This window comes from Pagrus major, chromosome 15 (genome assembly GCF_040436345.1).
Source record: "Pagrus major chromosome 15, Pma_NU_1.0".
Classification (NCBI taxonomy): Eukaryota; Metazoa; Chordata; class Actinopteri; order Spariformes; family Sparidae; genus Pagrus; species Pagrus major.
The window spans coordinates 26,295,194-26,323,162 of NC_133229.1; the positions used below are offsets into that span (position 1 = coordinate 26,295,194).

General features: G+C 40.5%; 1 protein-coding gene across 1 annotated transcript; it reads right to left on the reverse strand.

Moving 5' to 3' along the window:
* Positions 1 to 256: 256 nt before the first annotated feature.
* b3gnt2b (UDP-GlcNAc:betaGal beta-1,3-N-acetylglucosaminyltransferase 2b) lies at positions 257 to 27,912 on the reverse strand. The gene is made up of 3 exons (XM_073481725.1): positions 27,773 to 27,912; positions 10,364 to 10,525; positions 257 to 1,910 (listed from the first exon to the last, which is right to left on the reverse strand). The coding sequence occupies exon 3, from the start codon at positions 1,872 to 1,874 to the stop codon at positions 681 to 683; it is 1,194 nt and encodes a 397-aa protein (XP_073337826.1). The 5' UTR covers positions 1,875 to 1,910; positions 10,364 to 10,525; positions 27,773 to 27,912; the 3' UTR covers positions 257 to 680.
* Between the last annotated feature and the right edge of the window lie 57 nt (positions 27,913 to 27,969).

Below are 27,969 nucleotides of genomic sequence, written 5' to 3' on the forward strand. Positions count from 1 at the left end.
CTAAGCCTCCAGCAACAATTACTAGGAAGTGTTCACCAGGAAGCACTTTTAAAGTTCGCAGCAATAAAACGGCTGCATGTGGGAACCACTGGGTCTTACAAAGAGAAGTTCAAGAGCTTCACTCTTTTGCTTTCGTTTGAAATTTTAGACACTCACGAGTGCTGAAAACGTTATGTTTTCATCGGTGTCGATAACCCGATACATTTCCCTTGACACAACAAAGACAGTCCCAAGTGGACACATCCCAGTTCTTAGTCTCCTTATTTATATAATACAGCATTGAGACGCTCCATCACAGAGCTGACACACAGTGTTAAAGCATTACAAAGGCCATATAAATAGTCGTGATATAAATATGTGCACGCAAAGACAAAGACACGTCACTTTGGGTGAAGCTCGTCTGACAGTAAAGCAGGGTTAGCTCGTCAATGGAAGTCTGACATCAAGTCAAAATACTATGGTGGCCATTTTGAACAAAGCGTCCTTCCTCAGTTTTAGAGGTACAATGAATCAGTTCCTCCAAGCTGAGGCTCCGACTGACCGTGACAATAATATCTTAACTTAAAGCTGCCAACTTTTATGTCATAACCCTGTTCAAAATAAAATATTCGTCACTTTTGACTTTTAGAGAACAACATCATGATATTTTCAGTCAGTCCCAAACTGACCGCTGTAGAGTCTCACTGGCAGTTCAGGGTAGGACTACTGAGCCAGGCCCAGATCTGGATCATCTCCTGCGGGGTCCTCGGGTGAACGAGCATTAAACTCTTGTAGGCGCAAGGGTTTGACCTGTACTTCTCCTCTATGTTAAAGGTCCTGAAGCCTTTGTGCTTCTCGGGGGCCAGCCCTAGCTTCCTAAGACACATACCTGTGTACACATCATCTATCGGGTAGAGCGTTACATGCTGCGACACGTTGTGTAAACGAGCAGCGATGTCGCCAGAGTAAAGGTACCCTCCTCCTCCTGCGTACGGAGGGTACGTCCCGACGTACATGCTCTCTGGGATGAAGTATTTGACCTTCTTGTCTCGGTGTGGCCCCGCGTTGGTGATCACGTCACCTACAAACAGGTCCCTGGCTTTGGGCTCCGAGAGGCCCTTGAGGAAGTCCAGGATGCGGTAGGTGTTGACGAAGACGTCGTCGTCGCCTTTGAAGATGAAGCGAGCACCTGGGCAACGAGTCTGGATCCATTCCAGGAACAGAACTTCCTTGACAGTCAAGTTGAAGAATGAATCCCGGTAATCCCACTTGATGATGTCTTTATGACGGGCGCTTTCATAGTGCAGCATCTCCGACAGATCCGGGTGGTGGTCCCCAGCTGTGGCGTTGCCAAGAAGGAAGATAGTAACCACTGTCTGATTGGCTATAACTCCTGCCCGCCCCCACGACTGACGGATGGCCTGGCGGCGGTCAAAGTGTGGCGCCAGGGATTTGACAGCCAGGAGCAGAAACGGCGGCTGCTTACAGATGTCAGGCTGGTCCACCATGATCGGGTAGGAGCGGCAGTGCATGTACAGCAGGAAGTCCTTGAAGCGGTGCGGTAGGGAGTTGTAGTCTTTCACCTGAGTTGTTACCCTGCTGTTAGGCTGGCAGGGGTCAGAGTTCAAACTGGTGTCGTTGAGCCAATCTGGCATGTCCGTGGAGCTGTAGTTAGCTGCCAGGATTGGGTTGTTCTGAAGGTCCAGAATCTGCTGCTGACGGTTCCAGTAAGCTGCGCTGGGAACCAGTTTGGACCAAAAGGGTTTGGAGGGGATTTGGACCTTGTGACGTCCATTTTTGTCTTGGCTGCTTTGTCGGGAGATGATGATGAAGATGAAGAGGTTGACCATCATCACTGTCACCATAAGCTTCAGCCTCCGCCGCGGCAGCGCCATGACAGTGTCCTGCACCGGTCACCACCGGAGCAGAAACTAAGAAAAAGAAATAAGAATGTTAGAGACAAATTAACACCTTTTTTCACTAGTTGCATTCAATATCTAATTTCTATTTCTGGTGGACAAGATGGACTTTCATTTGAAAGAAGGCATTAATGTTTGGTTAGCTTGTAAAGGGACAACAGGACTTCCCACCAGGGCTTCTGTCCTCTGTTCTGTCAGGAGAGTTGCTGGGATTTTCCACTCATAAGTCAACATAAATAACTCTCTTTTCATATGCATCTGATTCCGACATTAACAAATAGTCACTTTGATCCCTCTGAAACTTTGAACCAAATTGGTCTACAAATAAATATAATAACAAATAAGGCAATCCAATAACCCTGTCAGTCTCATTTATGGATTCACTACTGTAGTAAACATGTTTGCAATACATCTTCAACGCAACGGTGCCTTTTAAAAGCTTGGTCAGTCTCGATAAGCAGCCCTGATGGAAAAATCGATTGATTTTTCATGCTAATGCTCATGTGCTTTCCGTTTCAGAGAAAAACAAGATCGCAATCTCTGTTTTTATGGCCAGTTACGGGCGGCACAATGGTGAGGTTGTCTAGTTCTACCACATCGCTCTCTTTAGAAGAAGAAACTGGTGAAAATGAAGAGACGAGCGATAAATATCAACCACAAGACGACTGTGACACAAAGTCACATGAAGTTGTCCTTTTTTTAGTATTTTATTTACAGCTGCTGGTGGAAACTTCAAAAGAAATGAAATATCTAGAAATCTAAATCACATTTCTGTCCTTATTACACCAACACACAGCAGCAGCTTGTGCCTCAGACGCCTCATGGATCAAATGTTCAGGACGAAACACTGCTTATCAAATATATCAAAATAAAATGTTTTCATACCAATTTTTTAATTTACAAATTACAGAGACAAATAACTACTTAAGCCAGGGGCTGGGAGCAGGGTTATCATGGCCAAGGACCAACTAAAACCACCTTTGATCGCCATTTTTAAAAACCAGAGCTACTGTAGCGTGTTCTGAAACATCCACGAGAGAATAAACAAACATTTTCACCAAGGACAACACAATTTTATACTGTTTTACTTGTTTATATTTGGCGGACCCTGCCACCTTTCTAGCTTCAGACAGTCTTCTGGGGACTTTATTTCCTCTGAGTTTATTCACTTACGGGAAAAAATAAAAAATTTTGAGTTTGTTTTATCACCTCATTAATATTGTAAATATTAAAATTCTCAGTTGGAACGCCTACTCTGAAATTTGCATTGAACATAGGTCATGTCAGTGGTTAAAACTGTCTTCTAATGGAAAAACGTCCAACATATTTCATACGTTCTTAATGATGAACCGATAATCCGACTGTCAATTAAAAATAAATGCTTAAAATTAGCATCCCCACACAGGACTCAGTTGTTATGACTCTGTGATTGCTGTATTTCTACTTGCTGTGAGGTCAGAGGTCAGTGTCAGCTAACAAACTGCATCCCAGGAAGTGAGATCAATAGTTAGCCCTCAGATATCGCTCATAACTAGAGCTATCGTCTGTAAAATACACTTCAGACAGGTGGTGCTTATCAAGAAGGCTTAAACCTGTTAATCACAAATCAACATTACAAATTACTTTCTATCTGCTGCCCTGCTATCCCTTCTAATCACTCATCACACAAGACAGATAATCATTCTGAAAACTCAAAATCAACAACCAACAGATGTTATCCAGGTTACCCAGCAGGGTGTGTGTGTGTGTGCGCATGTGTGCGTGTGTGTGTGTGCGTGCGTGTTCTGGCAGTCATCACAATCAATAAGCTGCATGCACGCGTAAACTGGTAGTTCAGGCTGCAGTCCAAACTAAATACAATAAAACTATTACACAATTATCCACCATAAAACGGTTCACATAGGGTCAGGCTGTGAGATGATCCTTTAATAAACTAAGCTAGCATGCTTCGTTAATCCTTGAATCATTAGATTAGTCATTTGCGCTTTAACTGCAGCAAACTGCTACATGTCTTTTGTTTGCTGATGATATGGTATAATTGAAGCATTATAATGTCAGAGGGCAAGTTATTAGATTACTGATGGTCAGTTTGGATTTGGTTCTGTTTAGCTGGCGTCAATTAAATACAAAAAAAGGGAAAGAAATGAGGACAGCATGGGAGTAGAGGGTTCGAACAGACAATACAGCCTTTCAGGAAGTTTGAGTGTGCCTCAGGTTTCTGCTTTGGCAGTCTCACACATCCTTGCTGATAACATCCTCTTCGCCATGTCTCACTTTCTTTTTCTTCTTACTAAAAATGTCTGCGTTGAAAATGTCTTCCACTCACTTTCTGGGCCTCTCAATCCCTGTTATTTCCTCCTTTTTGTGCTTGCCAAGCGAGGCGAGGCGGCCACATCCACATCCACTCTGCTCGAACCACGCTACGGTTTTAATTAAGTCACTGATGAGCTGTTGATTGAAATCCTTGTTGTACTTTGATCTGAAAAAACTTTTTGGGCACGCTTTTCCTTTATTTAGATGCCAGGCAGTATATATGCAACAGGAAACAGGAGGAGAGAGAGGAGGGATGACATAAATAACGATCCACAGCCAACTGGCGACTACGTGGTCATTGTCTTAAACCCCGAGGCTACCAGGATGCCTCCTTTGAAACGAATAAAGCAAACCCGATGAATGGATGATAACATAAATGGAAGTAAGCATGCAGCTTTTGCTCTGAAACCGAGCCAACGGGCCAGAGGGTGAGCTCTGAAAGCCAAAAGTCTCAGCATCTGGGAGATATTATGGTCATTTGGGGACAGTGCGTGTTTTTATACTTTTACTAGAGTCTTTCAGTCAAATCCTCGTTAGGAAAAAAAAAAAAAAAAAGAGACTACAGACATGCCAGCAGCTCAGTAATACAGGATGTTAACATGCTCAAAATTATAACAGCTTATAGCAGCTTTAAATGCTTTAAAAGCATCACAGTTTAGCATTTGTTTGGTAAATGTTGCCATGCTCACATGAGCTAATTAGCACTAAAGCTGAGGCTGATAGCAATGTCATTAGTTTAGCAGGTACTAAATGAAAACTGAAGGAATCATCAAAGTTTGTGCAATTCGTCCTGAAGGAGACATGAATGGGAGCACACAACACATGGCAATCCATCTAAAAGTCGTCGAGATGTTTCACTTAAAAACAGGAAGGAAAAAAACACTAGGCTTCATCCTCTGGGGACCGTTTTATGACAATCCAACAAATACCTGAGATATTTCAGTTTGGTGCAGGGCTACAATAACTGTTTTCAATTTCGATTAATCTGTGACTGTTTTATTAATCATCGATTGTTTAGTCGTAATGCATCAAAAATGTGTGGAAAATGCCCATCACAACTTAACTAAAATTACTTATTTTATTCAATTAACAACTCAAAACCCAAAAATATTTCATTTATCATCATATATAACAAAAAGCAGCAAAACCTCAGAACATTTTGAACAGGATATTATTATGTGACAGTGCATTTAACCTTTGACCTTTTGGATATAAAGAATAAAACTTCATTTTATTCTTGAGATATTACATTCACAGACGGACGACAACCCGAAAACATAATACCTCTGGCCAATTTGTTATCTGTGAATACACTAATCGAAGAATCTGCAAATGTGGAGTGGAGTTGTGGAGGCGGATCAACCGGTCCTTCCGGCATTGGAAATCTCTGATTATGATTTATATCATGACGCAAACAAAACAGAAACAGAAAGTAGAACAGATGTTAAGGAGGAGAAATGCAACAAAACGTGATAGAACTATAGATGTTGTGGAACAAACACACAAATAAAGAGAACGACTTCACATCCAGGGATTGAAAAGTCAATCAGAAAGTTCAATAGTTTAGTTTTTACATGATGTTAAGACTTCTGCTGTGAGCTCTGAAGAAACATCAGATAACATCAGATAACTTGTCAGAGAGTGAGCAGGAAAGGCAGCGAATGTGACCGAGCAGCATACCACTTTAAATGTTACCTCATCCGATTCAGATAGACAGATTTCATCAGAAATGGTGGTTGTTTATCAATGAAGACAACAAGTTCCAACACTACTTTTACCACATCATCAAACTTCATCTTTTGTTTGTTTAATACCGTGTGTTTAAAGTTTTTGCTCTCTGATACTTCTATATAAGTAATATAATTAATATATATAATATAAAATATGCAATTATGATTACATTTGCTTGCTTGGATCCAAGATGTCTCCGGGGATGACACCGGTGCTCCTGCACCACCGTTATTGAACCTTTACCTTTAATATAATTGTTCAGTTGTTGTCTTAGTTCTAGGTGCATGTCTATTTCTGTGTAGCTCACACAGGAATGTAAACTGGAGTCGGATTCATTCCTTCTTGGCCAGTAAAGCCAAACTTGAACAGTTAAAAAGGTGAGCCATCTCTGCCTGACAAGTTAAAATGGATAACCGACTCATGCTTCAGTGGGTTTGTCTTCCTCTCCACCGCTGCCTGTATCCTTCCTGCCTCTGTATCATGTTGCTCTCTCGGCCTCCTAGCAACAACTCTGCACTGCTGCGCCCCTGTTTGCTCTCCTTTCCTACCCTCTATCCCTTGTTTACCCCACCTTTTTTCCTCACCCCCTTCTTCTGTGCTTGCTCTCTTTCCACCTCCAACCTTTCTTTTTTACATTTTGCTCCCGTGAAAACGGAGAGAAAGGCGGGCCACATCCCCACAGGATCATGTAACATAATCCTGAAGGAATATAAGTGTTATATTACTAACAAGGACAAGCACAGACATAGTTTTTTTCTCTTCGGAGCCCCTCCTTTCCCTCTCTTTTTCTCATGGATAATTGAGCTTTCCTGTCCTCTGCCATCTCCATACAAACAAGGAGACTTCTGGGAAATGAGTGGGTGGGGGAAGGGGAAGAATCTAAAGAAGGAAGCTAAACAACATGTTGACTACAGACCACAGCTTCCGGGCGTCTAATTAACCATAAGCAATGCCAAGCTAAGTACACATGTACCTGAGCACGCCTGTAGGGTTTCCCCCCACCTCTATATTCAAATGCAAACTACATCCTTCAGTTTCGTTGCTGCTGTGATTCACACTCCTTTCAAGATGTTACAAATATACAGTACATATAAATAGATGAAGATGCGGCACGCACGTGGTCACGCAGAGAGCACAGCATGTTTTTACTTAAGAGTAGTAAACACGCTCGTAAACTGCAAAACAATAGAAGAGGGAGAGAGTAGTTCATCTGCTCAGAGGAACATCTTTGGCTGACTTATTATGGAGAATAACTGTTTGATATGTACATAGTAATGCATGAAAACTCAGAAAGTTGATTTAATTGTTTATCTTGCAGTCTAATCAGAAACAACCATTTCCTGTGGCCATGGTATAAATACATCTGTTTAAATGTATTATCGTAGTGAGACTTAAATCTTCCACATATCAATGTGACTGTGCCTACTCTGCTGTATAGCTGTAAGCACGTGGGTGTTACTTTTACTGTACGTGATGACCTTGGTTGTGGGTTATGGAGAGATCAAAACTACGACCTTCAGGTAACATGACATCCCTCTCAACACCTACAGATCACACATGCGACTCAAGACATTTGGTTCAAGTCTCAAGCAAGTTCAGAGTCATTTTTGTTTAGTTAAGGCAAGTAAAGTCCCAGATCGAGTAACTTACTCCAACCCAAGTTACTGCAGTCTTACCTGCAGCAGCTGGTCTTTATAAAGAAAGAAACACAAGGTTATAGTCAGGGCTCCTGACTGCAACCATTTAGTTGCATTTTGCAACCATTTTTGGAAGCAGTGCGTCTAAACACTATGATTAGGAGCACCAGTACACCTTGCAAATACTGTGGCCGCCGTACACACATACAGGAAGCTTGTTTTGTGTGTTTCAGACGGCCTTTTGTACACATGTAAATGATGTTTCAGGTCACTGAAACAGGTCATTTCAGTGGAATAAATGCCATCAAAGAAGACACAAATAACTATAAAAACTTACTTATTTCTCAATTTTCTCTCAGTTCCAAAAATATTTCCTGCATAAATTTTAAACACTGAAATATTGACAGCCATACTAGAAGAAAACATAAAATGAACGCAGACAAGGAGCTCAAGTCATCATGTCTCAAGTCACAAGTCTTCAACTTCCAAATCCAAGTCGAGTCTCAAGTCCTTTGTTTTGGTCAAGTGAAGTTGCAAGTGATCAAAACAGTGACTAGATTTATGGCTGCACTGCATCCGCCTATAGCCACAATGTCTCTTGTTGTACAGTCAATAGTTTCTTTCACTTTAAATCCACACGGCTCACAGCTCAGTGATCAAATCGTGTTAAAAACTAATGTTGTAAACAATTCAATCATTAGCAACATCCTCCATTAAAGGTGAATTAGTTTAACTTCATTTTAATTCAATTATAAATCAGCAGCCTCCTCACGAGTTCTTGTGTGACACTTTAACGATCGGACGTAAAAGGTCTCCTCCTTCCTCACAGTATTTTAAACAATGCCTACAAATAACACAAGTTCAAACTTAAATGAATTTATGCATGCTTTTTTTTGTTAAACAACAGCTACAGTTGATGTTGACCATGTAGATCAGGGGTACACAAGGGCCAGGATTTTTCTCATACCTTGGTCACATTACACAACTTGTTACTTGCAACCTTGAGCCTTGCAGTTGAGGTTTTCAACCTACATGACTGATACAGGAAGGAAGTGGCCCAAGCAGTCCACATTGTTTGTGCGTCGTGCTGATTTGTAGCAAAAAAACAAACAAGGAGAAGAAGAAAAGGAATATGTGTGAGAGGACGGATTAGGATGCACAGCGAGCGATGACTGTTCATACACTAAAATCGTGAAACTTCCTGCCGGTATTGTGGTTCAGCAAAGACATGTGGTTACAAATATAGAAACCCTGTGTATGTAGTCTGATAGAAACTACAAGCTATTGTTAGGCACCTGTTAACTTCATACTCAAAACAGACAGGTGGCAGCATATCATAAGGGTAACCGCTAACTGCTGCTAACAGTAGCTGCCTTATCTAATTAGCTCAGTTAGCCATGCAGCTAGCGGTTCAAACTGGGAGCTGCTGGGGTGTGTTAGTGTTTACACTGCTAGTACTGGAGCTTTGGACAGGGATGGGTTAGGGCTAGCTGGTTAGCATGCTACCTTCAGTATATGTCTCTACAACACAATACATACATCATTATGTCAAAACTGCTGTTTATTCACAATTTGTTGATAATTCTAAGTTAATTTCATAAACTTAAATTCTTACATATTGCCCCTCTAAGTGTGAACAGACTCCTTAAAATATGGACAATCTGTACTGATAACTAGATACAAAATTACAAAATGTTCTCAGACAAGCCAAGGAGACTGATCACTGAGGAGTTAATTAAACCAATTTTCCTCTTTTTCTTTCTTTGAGGAATTTCGGATATTATTATGAGTCAACATGATTGGACATTTCTGCCAACAGACCATGAGACTCGTGTAGTTGATACTCTCTCATACTTTCTGACTCTCTGACGCCATGTGTGCATTTCCTCATGCAGTGAAAAGCACATTCATGACTGGTGTCAACATGAAAACAGGATGTTGTGGGTATAAAAACAAGGTTCTGTCTTTTGCACCATGAGCGTTAGTCCCAAACATTTTGCTAAAAACAGCCTCTAATTCAAACTGAGATGCTTGTATTGTTATAAAAACAATAAACTGATCTTAAAAATTCATCTGGAAACGATACTCTGAGGTTGAACATTTTGCACATTATCCAAAATCAAACAAAAGAGTTAATAATCCTTTAACAGTATTTGTAGCTACCTGTTGGGCTCTTTAAGCATGACAAAATATTTTTTTACAAGTGAAGGACAGTGCAGGTTAGATCCTGGCAACAATAGCGTGCCAGATGGACTTTGATGCAGTTTTCAGTCTCATTGATCAGCACAGAAAGCAGCTCCGTGGCACACAGATTACATCTGGCAGTAATCTACTGGACAATGCCAGGCTGTGTTTGACCACTGTGGTTTCCATCTGATAAAAGGTTCAGTGAGGTGAGGAGTCTCACCTGTGTGGGGGGATGGGTTTCAGACAACAGAAAACAATGGTAATAGCAGGTATTACAAGGTTGTGTGTATGTGAGTGTGTGTGTGTGTCAGTGAGTTCAATCTGATCTAAATGAGTTTCAGTGTGTGGAGAAACTTGAATACCTCATTGTGGAGTCAGGTGTGTGTTCATACAAGCGGAAATATAGTGAGACTTTCATTTTCTTGAACACAGATTGAACGTCAGTAAAAATTCAACACTTTTAAAGACACAATAATTCTAAAAAAAACTCTGAAGACTAAAAGGTGAAAATGACCTATGACAAATGTAACATGACCTCTATGTGTCACCTCATCATATGCTGCATGTAAGATGTGAGTACACATTGTACAATCTTACCTGTGCAGGTCAGAGGGCCTCCTTAGCTTGTGTCGTCTTGATGTCTCCTCTCAGCTCTCTTACCCCATACTTAGGTCCGCCTTCTGGGGAACAGCAGCCAATGGGGAGAAAATATCCAGAGGGGAAGAAAGTGAGAGGGAGGGTAGCGTGTGAGGGTTGACCCTGCAAATATAGGAAGAGAACAGTGTGTCAGCAGCTGTGAGGAACTGTTTTACCTGAAGAAAATGACTTGACAAATATCACGGGGAGCTCCAAAAACAGTTTCTGTTGGTAAACACATAGCCTCTATGTGCTAACAAAGCTAACAAATATGAACAAAGGAGAGAAATGTCCTCTCTGTAGAACAAAAAAGAAATGCAAGTGAACAACTCATTTTGTGTTTGTAGGTGATCGTCTCTATTTTCAGGTCATTGATCGATGTTACCAGATATGATCTGGCAATGCAGCTCACATGTGGTGTCAGTGCACTGAAACAGCTGAGCTGCAAGTCTGTTAGAGAGACATAGCTGTGCAGCACTTAACATGTACCGTACACACAGTAGAGCTGCAATGCTTCATTAGTAGACATAACATTTATCTGCACCGATTTTGATAGTTGAACAACTTTTTATTCATTTTTGAAGAAAAAACTTGATGGTTCCAGCTTCTCAAATGTGAGGATTTCATGCTTTCTTTTGTCATACACGATAGTAAACTGAGTATTTTGAATCGTTCTCGGACAAAACAAGACATTTGAAGACATCGAACTACAACAGGGTATTTTTCCACTATTGTGTGAAGTTTTCAGACAGTGATTTTCCACTTAATCAAGAAAATAATCAATAGAGTAATCACAAATCAAAATAGTTGTTAGTTAGTTGCAACCTAAAAATGAAGACATGTGACCGAACAAGAAGCTGCAAAAGCAAGAGACACTGACTATAATGCAGCCTGCAGATATACATTACAGTCTCACTTGGAGGAAATAAATGATAATCCTAATAAGGAATGTGTTTCTGCAGAAGACCTTTTGGATATAAAATCACTTTATCATTTTATCCTATTAGACATTGAATTATGGCCAAAAATGTGTTTGTGAGGTCACAGAGACATTGACCTCTGACCACCAAATTCTAATCAGTTCATCCTTCAGTCCAAGTAAACATTTGTGCCAAATTTGAAGAAATTCCCTCAAGGTTTTCCCGAGATATCACATTAACAAGACGGACTTATGGACAGACGACTCGAAAACATAAAGCCTCCAGCCACGGCTATCACCGGCACGGAGGCATAAACAACACAAAAACATCAGCTTCCTAAAGTGTGAGGAACGCATGCTGTGGATAGTTTATGTGGCATGTCTGGATAGGCTCAGTCTGATGATAGAGTTACAACACAAAACTCAAAGCTCAGTGTCAGTTTCATTTTAATAATCTGAATTTGAGCCTTTACATGACTTAAACATCGCATTCCTCTATATTTCAGCCTGGTTATCACTATTGTTGAAAAACAGTTGTCTTATTTACATTATATCAAAGAAATCAGATTACTGCAGAAACCAGACAGGAGCCTGGTTGCTGATATGCATGAAAATGTCCTGACTGACAGCTGACAGGCAAAGGTGGAAAAACATGAGGAGCTGCTGTGTTTACCTGTAGACCCAGACAGAGTCACACACTATGTCCTTCTCACCACAGATCCCAGAGCCTGCTCTAACTGTTGTTTTCAGGGATTGTCATTAGTTTACATAGATTTGTACTGGCCCATGTCATTTTCCCTCCCCAGGCTTAAGAGTTTTTTTAGCTCGAGCTTCTCTTACTCATGTAGACATGCTGCTGCATGCACGTCTGCTGTGCTTCAGATCCATCAGAGAGCTGAGAGATCTCAACATTTGTTCTGGCATCGCAGTTGTCTGCCATTTTCTGTGAATCATACCCCGAAGACCGCCTCTATTACTGGGTAGTGTGCAAGATCCTGTTTAAAGGCAGTGTTGTCAAAAGTACAAGTATTTGTAGATATATTTACATATGTATACTTGTATACTATGGGTTGACTGATTACTGGCCTGGCCGATGATCAGATCTGAAACTCATTATTTTGGAATCATTCTTATAATTACTTTTAGGAATAATTATTTCAGCTTTAACTGCAATTGCCAATAAAATAAATACATTTACAGAAGCACTACACAACACATTTAAAAGTTTACTTTAAAAAGTCAGGATGCGATATCTTCAGTATTACCAAGTAAAGTAGACCATTCAAATAGCTAAAAAGTTTTAACAATGAAAGATTATTAGTCTACTTTACTTGGTAATTTTGAAGTAATCGGTTTCCTTGACTTTTTTAAAAGCCACTTTGTATTTGAGAATCAGAATCAAAGTACACTAAAATCTGACAAAGTTCTCAAATACATTGAGTGGAGTAAAATGTACGTGAACAAGTAGCAGACAATTAAAAAGTACAAGTTCCTCCAAATTGTACTAAAATAGAGTACTAAAGTAAATGTACTTAGTTCCCTTGTATCACTGCAGAAACCTTGTATTGTATTCAGATATAACTAGATTGTGTATATCCATGTTGGAGTTATTTCCATGTCTAAAATTCAACTGGTCTTCTGCAAAAACAATTTTCAGATTCTCACATTTAAGTGTGGGAAAGAAAAAAAAAAGACATTTCCACTTGGTCACACTGCTACACAGGGGGCTCTTCTGTTTCTCTCCTCAGGTAAAGAACTGGGAAACCGTGTTTCAGTTTGAAAGGGCCAAATGTTTTTCTAAACTGCCAACTAAAATGCAAAACAAGATGCATTTTAATGCCGAGTGTGAACAGCGCAGAGGCCAAATACAGAAGGCAAAAAAAACATTAGTCAGGTACACGCTTTGCTGGTACACTCCTGTGTAAAACATGTGCTGCCAACAGAATGTAAAACAGTCATGATTAATGACACTAACAGGATTGTGAAACAACATAATTCTGAAAAATAATGCTACAATCTGTCTTTAGTGGATAAAACACTGGCAACACATGATATACATAAATAAATAAACCCAACTATAATCTTTAGCTTGATGTACAAAGCTCCCTTTATACACCGGCCTGGATTGTGTTAATCATTAAAGAACTAGTTTGGCTGGTGAGATATTAGAGGTCAGCAGGTAATGTGGACAGATCACCTTTCACTGTTAATGTACAAACTGCCTGAAAAACTCACTGAGAGATTATCCAACACACAAAAATGTTCAATATGAGCAGAAGAGTTAATCAACAAAAGGAATGTGTCTATAGCTTCAAAATGCACTCAGTGAGCCTAATGTAAATATGACCTGCGTACTCTTTTCACTGTTTGTGCTTCTTTCTTTACAGAGGGAAAGTACTCCTCAGACTCAACAGACTGTTTGACTTGCTCAGACTCTCCATCTTTAATTCCTTATGTATATTTACTTATGTCACAGGCATCTTCCTACGCTTTATTTTATACACCTCTTAATGTTCGTGTTAGAGACTGAATAAAAAAACAAAAACAAAACATAAAATGTCTTCATGCAGCTCGCCCTGTGTAATCCAACTCTCTGGGAGCCCCGAGATCCCAAATTGATTCACTCAAACTCACACATCACAACCTGCCACAAAGAATTAAAAAGATATGTTCAAGGCGTGTGAGGTTTCCTGACATCTCTAATAATTTCTGGCTTGTTTCACTGCCACGGGGGCCTTTAGCATAACTGATCTGTTTAAAAGCTGCAGGTAGACAAACACAGCAACTCTTAACTGGAAATAATATTCAGGTTCATAGTCACGCTAACTGCCATTTCTGTTTGCAGCTGAGAATGAAACTAGTGGAGCTGAACTGATCAGTACAAACGTGCTTTTCTGTAGGGACAAACTGTGGAAAGAGGCTCAAAAGGTATGGAGGTGTATCATCTTCACTAACCTGTTAATATTTGAGAGCGGAGTGTGCGGAGTTTGCGGTGAGCTCTTGAGTAAACACACACTCGGTGTAGCATTAATCCTCCCTAAAGTCCTAAAGTTACGAGTGTGAAAGAGGTCACCAGAAAAGAGCAAGTGAAGCCGAGACAGACTCATATTCCTGAGTGCTGTGAGAGTGTGGTAGCAGATAAGGGGAGTGTATCTACCAATGAGGACACATCAGGTCTCAACACTGACAGAAGTCTGACTGATCAGAGAGGCACAAGTTTAGGAGCCGTTTCAGTTGTGTGCTGAACATGAAACGTTTGTGGCATTTATCTGTGGGTGCTTCCACAAGACAGAAAGTCTTAACTAGGGTTGAGTTTTAAGATCTGGCTCTGAATTTAACAGGTTCCAGTTCCCTGCCAGCTATCGGGCACAAAATGGTTCTCTCATGTTCTACTTCTTAAATTCCTCAGGGGAATTAGATGTGACACTCTCAGCCATGCTAAAAATGCATCTGCTCGAAATACTGTCAGCATGAATGTCCTACAAATGGCCTAAAGGAAGAACCATTATTCATATCTTTCATCGATGACAGTTTCAGCATGTCAGCCTAATAAGGTGTTTCACGTTCTGTTTCTGTTGACTATGTTGCATCTAGAAGTCATTTCTATGTGTTTTAACTTTTTAAAGCAACATTGTTTCCCTAGTTTCTGCACTATATAACTTCAGTGAGGAGGTAGGATCACAGTGCATAACGATTTACAGCAGTGCAACACAAACAGCATCAACTATCGCTGATTTTAGTGAAACTGGATTATAATTTATGGAAAAAAAGGTCCTCTGGGTTTCCCTCTGCTCTGCCTCGACACGCTGATGTACAGAGTTTCCTGAAAGCAACGTGTAAGTGCTGCATAGTGTAGCTACATGTTAGCACTGTCAGCTAACTCTGCCCGGGGAGTGTTGGAGTTTACACCACTATCACAGGAGCTTTGGACCGCTTAAAGGAGGTTTTCATGCCTGAGGCTGAAGTGGGCACCAGAATCGGAGCTGGGGAATGTAACTAGGCTCAGCAGCCTCTATACTCTTCGTGACAGAGGTGAAAAGATTGAAGAGGACGCTGGTGGAGGAAGCTAAGAAGAGAAAAAGAGACAGTGAGGGAGCTAGAGGCTCTTTGGCGACAGCTTCGTAAAATAAAAGGCTGTCTCGTGTTGTTGCACTGATGTCTGGCTGTTAGTAAAGTTGTCACCTTGTTAGTTCTGATCAAAAGCCCAGTCAGACCATTTGAGCAGAGGTTTATCTGGTAGCATGTTCCAGCCAGGTGTAATTGTCTCTGGTTCAGGTTAGGTTGGCTTGGCGTGCTGTGACTGTTGTGTGCAACGCTTGTGCTGACTCTGACTACCGCATAGCAAACATTCCTGAGCATGAATGTTTACTTCAAGACATGACATTGTTTTGATTTGTAGTCAGCATGTATGTACAGACAATTAAATTCTACCTAACGTTGCTTTAATTGCTATATGTCTAATTTCAGGTCTTAAATGGATTACGTGAAGGACTTTGAGTTAGGGCTGGAAATATGGCCTTAAAACAATCTCAAACAATAAACAAAATCTCTCCAAAAGCACTTCAATAATGCTACGACTGGGCGACAAAAACAAATGTAATGACATTTTTCTTAAACAAATATCTCACTGTCAATATTGCATCAATATTGTAGGGGTGACTATTGGCACTTTTACAAAGTATGAACACAACTGATAAGTAACAGTCTGTCACATCCAGATAATGACTACGTGGATAAAGTATAAGAACAAGTAGAGCAGTCTGGTAAGTTCAGAAAATGACATCACTTTACTGTACTGCAGCCATTAAAACCAGAAAAAGACAACACTCATGTCATATCACAATTTATCTTTCCCTTTCCCCTGTGTTGTAATGTGTTGCAGATAGTCCTCCAACCTACGCCTGTCTAGATTACAACTACCAAAGAGATATTTTTGAGCACCACTTGGCCCGGGTCGGAAGAATATAAGAGGATGTTACGGCATGAGGGAATGTGGGCCTAATAGCGACACGGTGCAAAGAGAGAGCGCCATAAATAGCCTGAGGGCTGGAGTGGAGAGAGCTGGAGTCTGCCCACTAAATATCGACAGTCAACACAAGTATTCACAAAGGGCTAAAGGTCGCACATCAGCTATAACAGACACGTGGGCTTGACTGATGATATCTTTAGCTTCTGAAACTGTCTCTGTCGTTTTAAGTGCTAATTATTAGTCAGCAGACTACAAGATAAAAGCACAAGAGGGTCTGTCTGAACATTTAATGCATGAGGATCCACGGCATCTTTAACAAGGGCATAATTTGTTCGATAAGTTTTTAAAAAATTAACATAATTGTCTCTTTTTTCTGGATAATGGATCTCTTTGAAACCAAAATATTCAGTTGCTTTGACAGGGCATTGGCTGATTGTGGAGGTCTGGTTAGCGATGACTCAGTGCGCCTACAGCTGATTGTGTCTGGCTCAGCCTTCAGCACGTGAGAGATTCCTGAACATAACACCAGAGTTTGCACCTGGGTCACTTCTCACTCAGTATCACTCAATCTTCTAAATAAACACAGGTCTTTAAAGGGAAAATTACAAAATGGTGGTGCAAAAAAGGAAAACCTTCCATCCTACGACACACTCACACACACACTTTAAAATAGAAAGGAATTTCTAATTATCAACAAATACTTGTCACTCTGACTCTGCAAGCTAAAGGTCAGCTCTCCCTCTGGCGCGACTCGTTCACTCACACTTAACGTAATCTAAACGTAAAGCTGTGTGTACATACACGTGTGTGTGTCTGTTCATGTCAATGCTCAGCTAATGCATTACACAAACATGCCAAGTGTATTTCTGTCACACGACTCACAGTGTGACCTGATGAGCAAAGACAGTGTGTAGATATCTCCGGCTGCAGAAATAATCATGTGCTGTATAATGTCTTGATTATATAGTAAAAATAGTTTCAAAGATTAATAACTTGAGCAGTATACAAAAAATAGTCAGGATTACCATTTATGGTATCATAAAAGCAGCATTACATTTATGATATGAGTTGCATTATTGAGAAATCCAAACAGTTTATAATGTACAACCACCCTGTATGAGACATGATATGAGACATAAACAGCTGCTTAAAATAATCTACTAATCAGGAGCTGCATTAACAGCAACTACTTCTCAGCCATTGTTGAAAATAGTGAAAACTGTCAGATTATTCTGTGAAATCCTGTTTTTCAATGCTGTGGTCACCGCAAACAAAACTCTGCTCCACTGTGTTGGCTGGATTTTAGTGTTACTTTGTTTGAAGTTTCCTTTAAACCTGCAACAGGTCCAAAATATTATTGGGGTATTATAAAAACATTCAGTGATATAGAAGTTTAAACTTAGTGTGGAAAACACCGAGCATACTCAGACCTGATAAATTTAGGCCACACTTGAGCTACCAATGAAAATCTCTAGTCGGCTTTGACCAATTTATGGGTTTGGGACCAAAATCGTTGCCCCCTGGAGCCTGTAGAGGTCCAGGGTGCTGAGGGGAACTGCAGATTCTGGTGTTAACTGGACGTCCTTTACCCCCAAAATAATATTAAAAAGGCAATTAATTTGATAACCGGCACAATTGTGGTAAAAATGCAATCTGATCTTAGGACGTCAAAATTGTAATGTAAAGGTTTATGCAGCCTTTCTGTGTGCTGTTTGGGATGATAAAGCACATATCTAAGAGTAAAAAAATAGAGATTTCTGGCTTTACTCTTGCTGATTTTCCGCAGTCATTAATTTTATCCATTAAATACAGACTGACAGAAAGCCTCACTGCAGCTGTGGTGGAAGCGGTCGTCAGCCTTTGGAAAATGGCAACTAATGACAGCAGTTATTACAGGAAGGCAAAGTGACTACCAGAAAAATACTGTCTCTGGGTAATACTGAGTACATCTGGACAAAAAACAAAACAGTACCACAAGAAAATATCAAAACAGACAGCTTATAAGATAATGCGAGGCAGTCTATGAAGTGCACGTCAGGAAAATAACACACAGTGCTGATGTTCACAGTAATAATGCGACTAACACTAATGGACTGAGGGAGGCAACAGTCTCATTAAGCTGTTGAAGGGTTGGAACATTTGGACAACTCCCCAGATAATTTTGCAGCTGCTTAAAATAATTTTATTCTGAAACTAGTTCAGTAAATATCCAACAAGTCAGAAACACCTGAAACTTCCTCAGCTCTTGTTGAAAATCTGCCCTTCTTCGCTTTTCCAGATAATAATCTATTTTCACGTCATCAAACGGAGCGAGTCACACCCTCCCAGCACACTTCCCTTCTTTTGACACGACACAATGAGCTGCACACATGACCACATTTCAAAATATATAATAATCTATTTTCACGTCATCAAACGGAGCGAGTCACACCCACCCAGCACACTTCCCTTCTTCTGACACGACACAATGAGCTGCACACATGACCACATTTCAAAACAGGATACTGAAGTGTCTATATGTTGAACCACTAGTGTCTACCCCATTGTGTTGCTGCCACTCCACTAAGATTAAAATGATATTAAGATGATCAGATTATGATTTTTCCTGTGCATTAACAAGGTAATTAAGTACAGGAGACAGCCACCATAAGTCAGACATAATGACGCTGGAGCCTTGGATAACCTTTCAATATTCGGAAGTTAAGGAGTTCTTAATGGTTCCTGTGCAAACATTAGAAAACTTGTATATCTGTCGTCACATCTGGATTATGAACTGTAAACAGATAAGTATGTTGCACATCCTCAGGGACTGAGGGCAGGAAGAGTGTACAGGACAGAGAGAGGAAGAGCGCAGACAATGGTGCAGACAAGGTTGCAACCTAACGGGGAACTGGCGTGTCCTACTTTCTGGCACGAGCAGCAAGAACTTATTTCTGTACATGTTTAACCTTGATTTCTACTTTCACCGTAAAGAAAACTTTCAAGTGTCTGTTATTTGATTGCAAAGTTTCAAAGACAAACTGTGCTTGTGACATTGCTGGATGTAAAACTAGTTCCTCTGTGACTGCTGTATCCTTGTGCATTTTGCCTAACTCTCAGCAGTCACATCCTGTTGCCCAAGCACCGTATGCTGCCTCATCAACCAAACTTTGTCATCCCTGACTAACAGCTAACAAATCACAAGCCTCCCAACAAAAGGGTGACAAATCTTTATTCTCACGAAGCATGTTTCCTCTAAATTTAACGGAATTGAATTTTAAATCTGGAGCTGCCCATAACCTGAACTTGTGACCTTCACATCAAACTCAAGTGTCTTGTTTTGTCTAACAGTCCAAAATCAATCAATATCTAGTTTTGTATCAAAGGAGACTATGAAAACCAGCTTATATCAACGTTAGAGGAGACAAGAGTGTCTGCTTTTGTTAGCATTAATGCTTAAAAAATAACAATAATCCAAAGTTGAAATTCTCTGTTTATCGTCTAATGGATAGGTTGTTTCATGAATCTCCAAGCTTTGCTGCATTTTTGTTTTTAATCTGCTTTATTGCTGAAACATCTATTACCTATGATATTTTAAATCAGTCCAGGATGACGTCCTTAAATGTCTTGTTTTTTCCACACCCCAAAGATGGTCAGTTTTCACATAGAGGAGAAAAGAAACAAGAAAATATTCACATTTAAGACGCTGGGATCAGAGAATTTTGACCTTTCTTTCTTAGGAAATTACTCAAACCAATAAAACAATTATTAAAAAAGTATTTGCAGCTCCAAACTATATGCAAGAAAAATCATATCCCAGTTAGTTCAACAGATATTGTGATACGAGTCACTGTTTTAGTAGGAATGGTACTTTTTGTGTCATCTTCATTGATAAAAATATAAAAATGATGATGATGAATAGGGTCTGTACCAAACAATCATGTTCCCTTTATGTCTAGAGAACGTGGTTAGTAGACCGAGATCTCTGTAGCACCACAATGCTTCTCATATAATACACTTCTGTCAAAAACTGCCCTCTGGAATTCCAAATCTTTTAAAAATACAAATAATATCGCAAATTGAACACTAATGTTATGATAACCATCAATTTTCATATCATCTAACAGTTATACCACAGCAACCATACGCATGTCCTGCATTATTATTTGTGGTGTTGCACGTACGCCCTCCTTTCAATGAGAGCATGGAAGCTAGATTTAGTATCGTTTCCTGAGGAGAGCTGAAATATAATTCCAGAAAAGTGTCCCCAAAGACAGCGGAGAACAGTGGAAACAAAAAGCGGAACAGGTGACAATGGCTACACTTGAAATTAAAGGTTCTTTAGTTTTCCCATCGGACTGTGACCAATCCAGTTGCGCAGGAGAGAGTATGTTCATTCAGTGTCCTATAGACATGGTCATTGTTTCCTTCAAGACTGCTCTGCTGAGGGATTTCTTGTTGTCATATTTGTGTCACACTGTGCCAAACACCCCTACAGTTTATTATTCCTCATCAAATGTTCCTACTCCCCGAGATAATCTGCCCGAAGTACATTTCCTCATTTCCTTTCCACTCATTCTGCATGTGTGCTGGAAAGTGACTACACACATATGCACACAGAAGAGAGAAGTACCAGGGACACTCAACGGGAAGATACCAGCTGCAGACCCGTGACATCTAAGAAGTTATATGATACAACAACTATGCTGAGTTAGAATAGTGACATGAAAGATATTCAGATCTTCATTTGAATGATCCAATATTGGTTCATAAAAGCCAGAGATAGATCTTTTAATATTTCCCTGTGCATGCGTGACAGGGTTGGAAATTAACACTCACCAAGTAGGCAGATATCCTGTTTGGTGAGTAAATCCTGGAGAGGCATTCCACCACGGGGGTGAGTAAATGTTGGACCAAATAAGTCATGTTATAAAAACTATGCTGACAGTCTCTGTGACCTGCTCTCTGTGTAACACTAACAGGGATCGGGACTTCATGGTGCATTCAGGTACATCTTGTAAACTCAGAAAACTATGAATGCCTTGAAGGCTGTTAAAGTAAAGTTTCTATATTTTTCTTTCTCTTCTTACAAATACAAAGGCCAACATGTCATTACTTTCTTGTTCTGACACCACAGCACTTCTAATAATTAGCTGCTAAAATCATAACAGTATCTATTAATTTTTCAGATTTTTACCAAATCTTTTGATTAAATTCTCAGTGTAAACATTAATATTTTTAATAATGCAACATGTTAGAGGGTTACTTGTACATAGGACTAGGTATCATTAAAAAAAAAAACTTGATACCAGCACAGATACCTTGACTTTAATACTGGCTCCTGAACGATACTTTTGTCAATGCCAATTTTAGGAAATACATTTTAACAAAAGATTACATCACACAAACACGTGGTGAGCTGTGTCTCTTGGCGTAGCCAAGTGTTTTTCCTGTTTGCCTCCAGACTGCCAGTCACCAGTACTATTAGATCTTGGCACAACAAGCATGCTTGCATGCTTATTGGCTCCATGATGCTGATGAGATTAACTCCTTAGGTATTGAAATTTTGTATCAAAAGACATTTTTCAAAACTCTATAGTATCGAGGCAATTCGGTCGGTGCCATAAAGTATCAAAGTTCAATATCCAGTCCAACTTGTACAATTTACAGCTGCTTTCTCAGAATGTCGTTGATATTCAAGCAAAATTAGTATTGTACCTGAAATACCTCAAAACAAAATCAAAATCGAATCAAACTAAAACTGGAAATCAGTGGCGATACCCAGCTCTAGTTTTTTATTGTTTTGAATTGTTCTCAACACATGTGAAATATAAAATAACGACTATGAAGTTTAAGTGCTGTCCTTGAACTTTAAGGGTGTTCACATCCAAATTGGGTGAGTAATGTAGGACTTTTGGCCAGTTTGACACACAATGCCCAGCAGGACAATGATCTTAAAAAGGTACAATTAATGGAAAATGTGGAAAAGACGGAAACATGCAAGAAGTGAAGGTAGTTTCCAGTGTAGACCTGGCAGAGTCTGTGTGTTGAACACGTTTACCCATAGAAAATGATACACCCAAACTTTAAAACCACTTTAACCTCATGGCACGCTGGGTCACAGACGCAACACAACAAACAAGTGTCACTGTCCTAAATGCACTTAGCACTCAATGTGCTGAATACATGCAAGATACCAGTATCAGTTTTTTTTTTCTCCCTCGTCATTAATGCCTACACAGAGTTTAAACCCACTGATGTGTTTGCCATAGTCAGGAGCTACTGCTGTCGGCAAAATGACTGCAACATTACGGTTTAGTTGTGTCTATGCAGCAGTATATCCCTGTAAGCCCTTTTTAATGGATCTCGGAAAACAGTGGCAGCCAAGCACTTTAACAGCAGCAGCTGCCTTCGACTTTGGGAAACACACGCTTGGGTTCAGACTCCTTGAAGGCACTATTAGTGATAGAGAAGAAACAAAAACTGCCCTCCCTGGCCTGGCTCTCTATTCAGGATTAACTTGGACGAGTCCCTTAACAACTTCTATGTTATTTTGATAAGTCTTTTTCCGAGATCACAGTGGCCAAAGTCTATCACAAGAGACAATCCTGACTTCTGCATCCTTCTTGGTAAACTTTAGCCAGAAGAGATGTTAATGAATGGAGTTAGAGGGGGAGAGCGTGGGTGAAATTATGAATAAGCCCGTTTCACATCTTGACAGGAAGCAGGGTAATAGTGCATCCTGAAGTATTGCTCCAGACCTCTGTCAACTTTATCTGCTGCTATTAGGGGTAGGGAAAAATATGACACTGGGTTATACGTTCCTTACAGCAGAAATAATTTAAATGTAGCAGATGTAATGTGCCTCATGTTTACGTTCCAGGCTAGGCTGCATCAACAAAGATAATGGAAATACACTCATCTGCTTATCTACATTATGGATCAATACAAATGCAAGCAAGTAGTAAAGACCTTTGCACATCAAGCCTTTTTTTTTCAATCCGTCATCCCTTAAAAAACTTAATACACAGAGGCCTTGCACACCGAGTCCGATGCGGCCAGGTGACTCTTGGGTATATTGGTGACCATCTTAAGGTCTAAAATGATAAAACAGCCTAATAAAAACAGCTTTAAAGTTACTGGGAGGAATATTTTTTAATCATTAGAGGAGGTCAGCAGTTTTCCTCTGTTTTCAGTGAGTGCTCAGCTAAGATACACTCTAACCCTACTGACTCACTGTACAGAGACAAAACTGATATCAATCTTCTTGTTAAGTCTGGAGAGCAAAGGTTTTTCTTTTGGGGAGTTTTTCTTTACTCGAATCGAGGACAGAGGATGTTGTTCACGGTACAGATTGAAAAGCCCACTGAGGCAATGGGAATGTGATTTTGGGCTTTCTAAATAAAGTTGACTTGACTTCATTTGACAATAACCCGCTATTAAAAAAAAAAATGCAACAAAGAATAATCAGGGGCTCACAACACTGCTGGTTGTGTTACCTCCTGATTATTGGTCTGCTGGTGTCATAGCAGCATTTACACAAGCTGGACAAACCCAGCGAGCCAAATAAGAGTATCTCTGCTCTGGATGCCCACTAGAATTAGCTGAAACCGAGTTATTATGCCGAGCTTCATCGACAAACACATAGTGTTGGTGGGAAACACAGGAAATGAAAATTCCTTCAAAGATTAACCAAAGGAAGCAATCAATACCCAGAGGAACATGAGAGCTGGTTAGACTGCTGAGTGTTTCTGTAAACCAAAGCTGTATCTGTACACAGCCGGATGTGCAATAACTTTTCATCTGCTCATGTTATTGCTAAATGTAATAAAATACATGCAGATGGAGTTAACAAGGGGAAGTTCATTATATTACTGTAGCCTTCCCATCTGCTCAACTGTCAACATATTTGTGTTGCTCCGTACTATAAATGTACAGACAAAGCCTGTCTTGTTTGCAGATGTGTTAGGTAAGCTTACTGAAAGGTGGAAGTGATAAGGAGCTTGGGCTACCAGCCAGTTAAACACATTCACTACACAATGTACAATTCAAACTACTATTAGGGACTGGGTGACAGTCTATCCAAACAGGACAGTGTAGATTTCTATGTCAACATGAATGACGACAGTGTGGTTACTGGTTATAGTACAGACCTGATGGGATGTCCCCATAATTAGCAGAACCCCTGGGAATCTCCACATCTCCTATTTGAGGATGTGCTACATTTAATGACCTTGAATTGAAAGGAAGACTAGTGAAGAGACTGATCGTTAGAAGCTGTGCTGGGGTATTCAGACCAAATCAGGCACTACAGAAACTGAGAAAGTATCATCGGTTGGTCCTTGAACCCCGCCTGGAAAGCACCCAGTTTCTGGCTGAAGAGCAACAACGCCTTCAGAGAGGCATTGTCCATCTTCAACGAGTTTACAGAGTTTGTCTCCCCTCCCTATTGGTGCAATCTCCTGGCAGCTCAATGTTGTTTGGGGCAACATTACAGAAACTCAGGGCCATTTCTCTAAATGTTTGAGCATGTGGTTTGTTTTGGCCTATTTGTGTTGTGTCATCTCACTACAGCCTGACCAATACTCAATTTGTGGGGGCAGATACTGATGTTAGAGTGTATAAAAAACAACCTGATATTCTTATATACACAGAATATATAGAGAAACACATTTTTTTTGCATGTCATCAATAGTAATAAGGAAACAGTTTGATATAATGCTTGATAGTTTCACCTTAAAGTCGGACAAATATATATGTCAGGCAAAAATAAATGTTGAACACTTGTGTGTACACTGCGCAGGAAGTCCGTCTTGACCAAGATCGGTAAGACAACATACTTATTTTACCTCCTTAGTTGTTTCCAACCACACAACAAGTCATCAGTCACGTCCATCTACATCTGCTGCTAAATCTCAAGATAACCCACAGGCAGTCCACGATGGAGAGGTACTCATAAATTCAACCTTTTTTCACCTGGTCTTTAAAAATGTTTTTGACCAGCCAGTCTGATTGCTGACTCATATGACTGGCCACTGCAGTTTGATGGTGCAGGGTCACTGTTCACACCTCCGCAGCCTAAGCACTCTACCCACACTTAAAATGAATGGGAGGACTGATTTGGTCTGAATGAGACCTTGTCCACACTTTTGAAGATTGTATTTCTTTTACAGGTTCCTCCTTTAAATGCTCACTAAAAAATGTTGTTGTTTGAACAAAGCCTCTCTTTACATGGAGCCGAAAAGAATTGGTTTGAAAGCCCGAACAGATTAACAAATGCTCCCCATAAACACCTCAGTCAGTCGGATGCAGAGTTTAAACTTTTGCAAAAAGTCAAAATCAAAACTATCCCACGTAAACTATATAGCCTGATTATTTTCCGGCCACAATCTTTCTATGCATGCCCTCCATCTAGACATAAATGCGTAGTGGCGTATGTTCCTCCACATCCCAAAGATAGCGGCCTCTAATGTGAACTCTTGGAGAACTTAAAATAGTCGATGGTAGATATCCATCTTCAGGACATGGAGCTGATCGAACACGTGCCAAAAGAGATAAAATATCCAACGAGGAAGAGGAATGCATGACGTGACACCACTTTCGTGCATGTCACGGAGCTGTACCAATTAAATTTGGTGTCGTGTGAAAACACCAGACCCTATTAATCCCATCCCATGTTAAGTGTTTGCCTGAAATCTTCAGCAAGAATGATATCAATCTGAGCGAGTGTGGTACACCAGAACGGATCTTCCTCTCTGCAGAAAGAATGTTTGGAATACTAATGTGGAGGGACATACATGAGACTGGATAAAGAAAATGGCCTGTATGTAAAAAGGTTGCAGGTTTGATTTAACCAACAGGTGAATGCACATCCTGTGACGGTCAAAGTGTCCTTGAGCTGGAAACTGGAGCTGCTCACTGAGTGCCACTGAGCTAGAGAGACCGTCAGAAAATATCTAAAACTAAGCACTCTTTATACACTGTGGAGAAATTAATGGCTTTTTATGCAGAGTGCTGAATGTAAATGGCTTTGACATGACCACAGAGCCTCTGTTAAACCAGTTGACCAACGCTGTCTGAATTTAAAATGGAATAATCACGAAATACAGCACAGCGCTGGCTGCTATTGTTTGTGCTTGGTGATAATGAAATAAAAACACAGTTATCTCTACCACAGCAACTTGATACTGCAAACATGCTCTTCCCTGGAATCTCTTTCTTGTAGTCACAAAAGATCTCCATGTACATACTGTTCTGTATCGGTCTACTTGTATCCCAGCTACTAACCATGCAGGGGCAGGGATTAGATGCAGAGTAAACAGATTAGCCACATCTGAGAGTCAAAGGAAAATACCAGTAATGGAGTCATTATCGTGACTACAACCTGGAGAGCAGAAGAGGAAGCTTTAAGATGCAGCGACTTATGAATCCAAGACGATATAAACATGATCGGAGACGTAAATCGGAGACAAACAACCAAAGAGGCCGATCATTTAATCCAAAAATTAGTATTTTTCTTTATGAAGTCTCTGGTGTCTGGTCGTGATTTAGCTCCAGCCACACAGAAACTTACCCCACACTGGATGAGGACGACTCATCCAAAGTGTGGTTTGGGCTCTTCAGTCTAAACATAGCAAGCTACTTCACACACACACACACACACACACACACACACACACACACACACACACACACACACACACACACACACACATCTGTTCAGCAAACCTCTGGAAAATGTTGCTCATATGATCAGAAACTTTTATCGTGGCTTCAGAGAGGGAGCAGAGGACAGACAGAGGAATAGGAGTTGAGTTAATAGATATATTCAGATTGTATAAAACGACAGCAGACAAAGGCTCAGCTCAGAGTTGACTCTGTGTTATCTCATTCAAATATTGGATTAGCGTCGCCATGTGTTGATGTTTGTGTCTCTAAGGTTTCAGGGACGCTTCGTGTGTGTGATAAATTGCCCATGTATTCATTTATTTACCACGAACAGCCTGAAAAAAAAAAAATGCCTGCCATCCCATTTTGTTGTCGCATAACCTGAAGATCATCACTTCTAACTTTAAATCACACAGAAACAGAGAAAAGTCGCAGGTAGTCAGATTAAAGAACCTGAAACCAGTGATTGTTTGGTGTTTTCTTTGCCTTTTTAAGTGTTGATTAACTTTCTATCGACCCTTTAATCCTTTTTTTTCCCCACCTCCAGACTTCAGCACAGGTTTGGATAACGCTGTAAACATCGCTCCAGCGTATCATGTTTCCCCCTCAGGAGTTCGGCAGCTACTTATTCCTGAGTTTTGCCCGTCTTCCTAATGGAAATATAAAAGTTTAAACCACACGTCCCCCGCTCTTTAAACACACATGTAAGCCTTGTTCCCAGGCTTAACACACGGCAACTCACGTCTCGGAGCGGTGAGATGGTCGCCTCTGATATGAACAGTAGTCACTCCTGACAGAAAAAACTCCTCCGGACCGGGTTAAAAAAACAACTCACTTGTTTTCAGACGTCCTCGTCGGTCCAAAGTCGCTCCAGCAACCTGGGGGGGGTAAGTTATTTAATCCATGTGTGTCATTCGGCGGGTAAACGTCGTGTTTTCGCCGTCAGTGTCTGGTGTTTTCAGTCCGCCGACCGCAGGAGACTGTTGGACCGACTTCTTCTTTCAACGGCTCCAGGCAGCGGCGATGACGCTG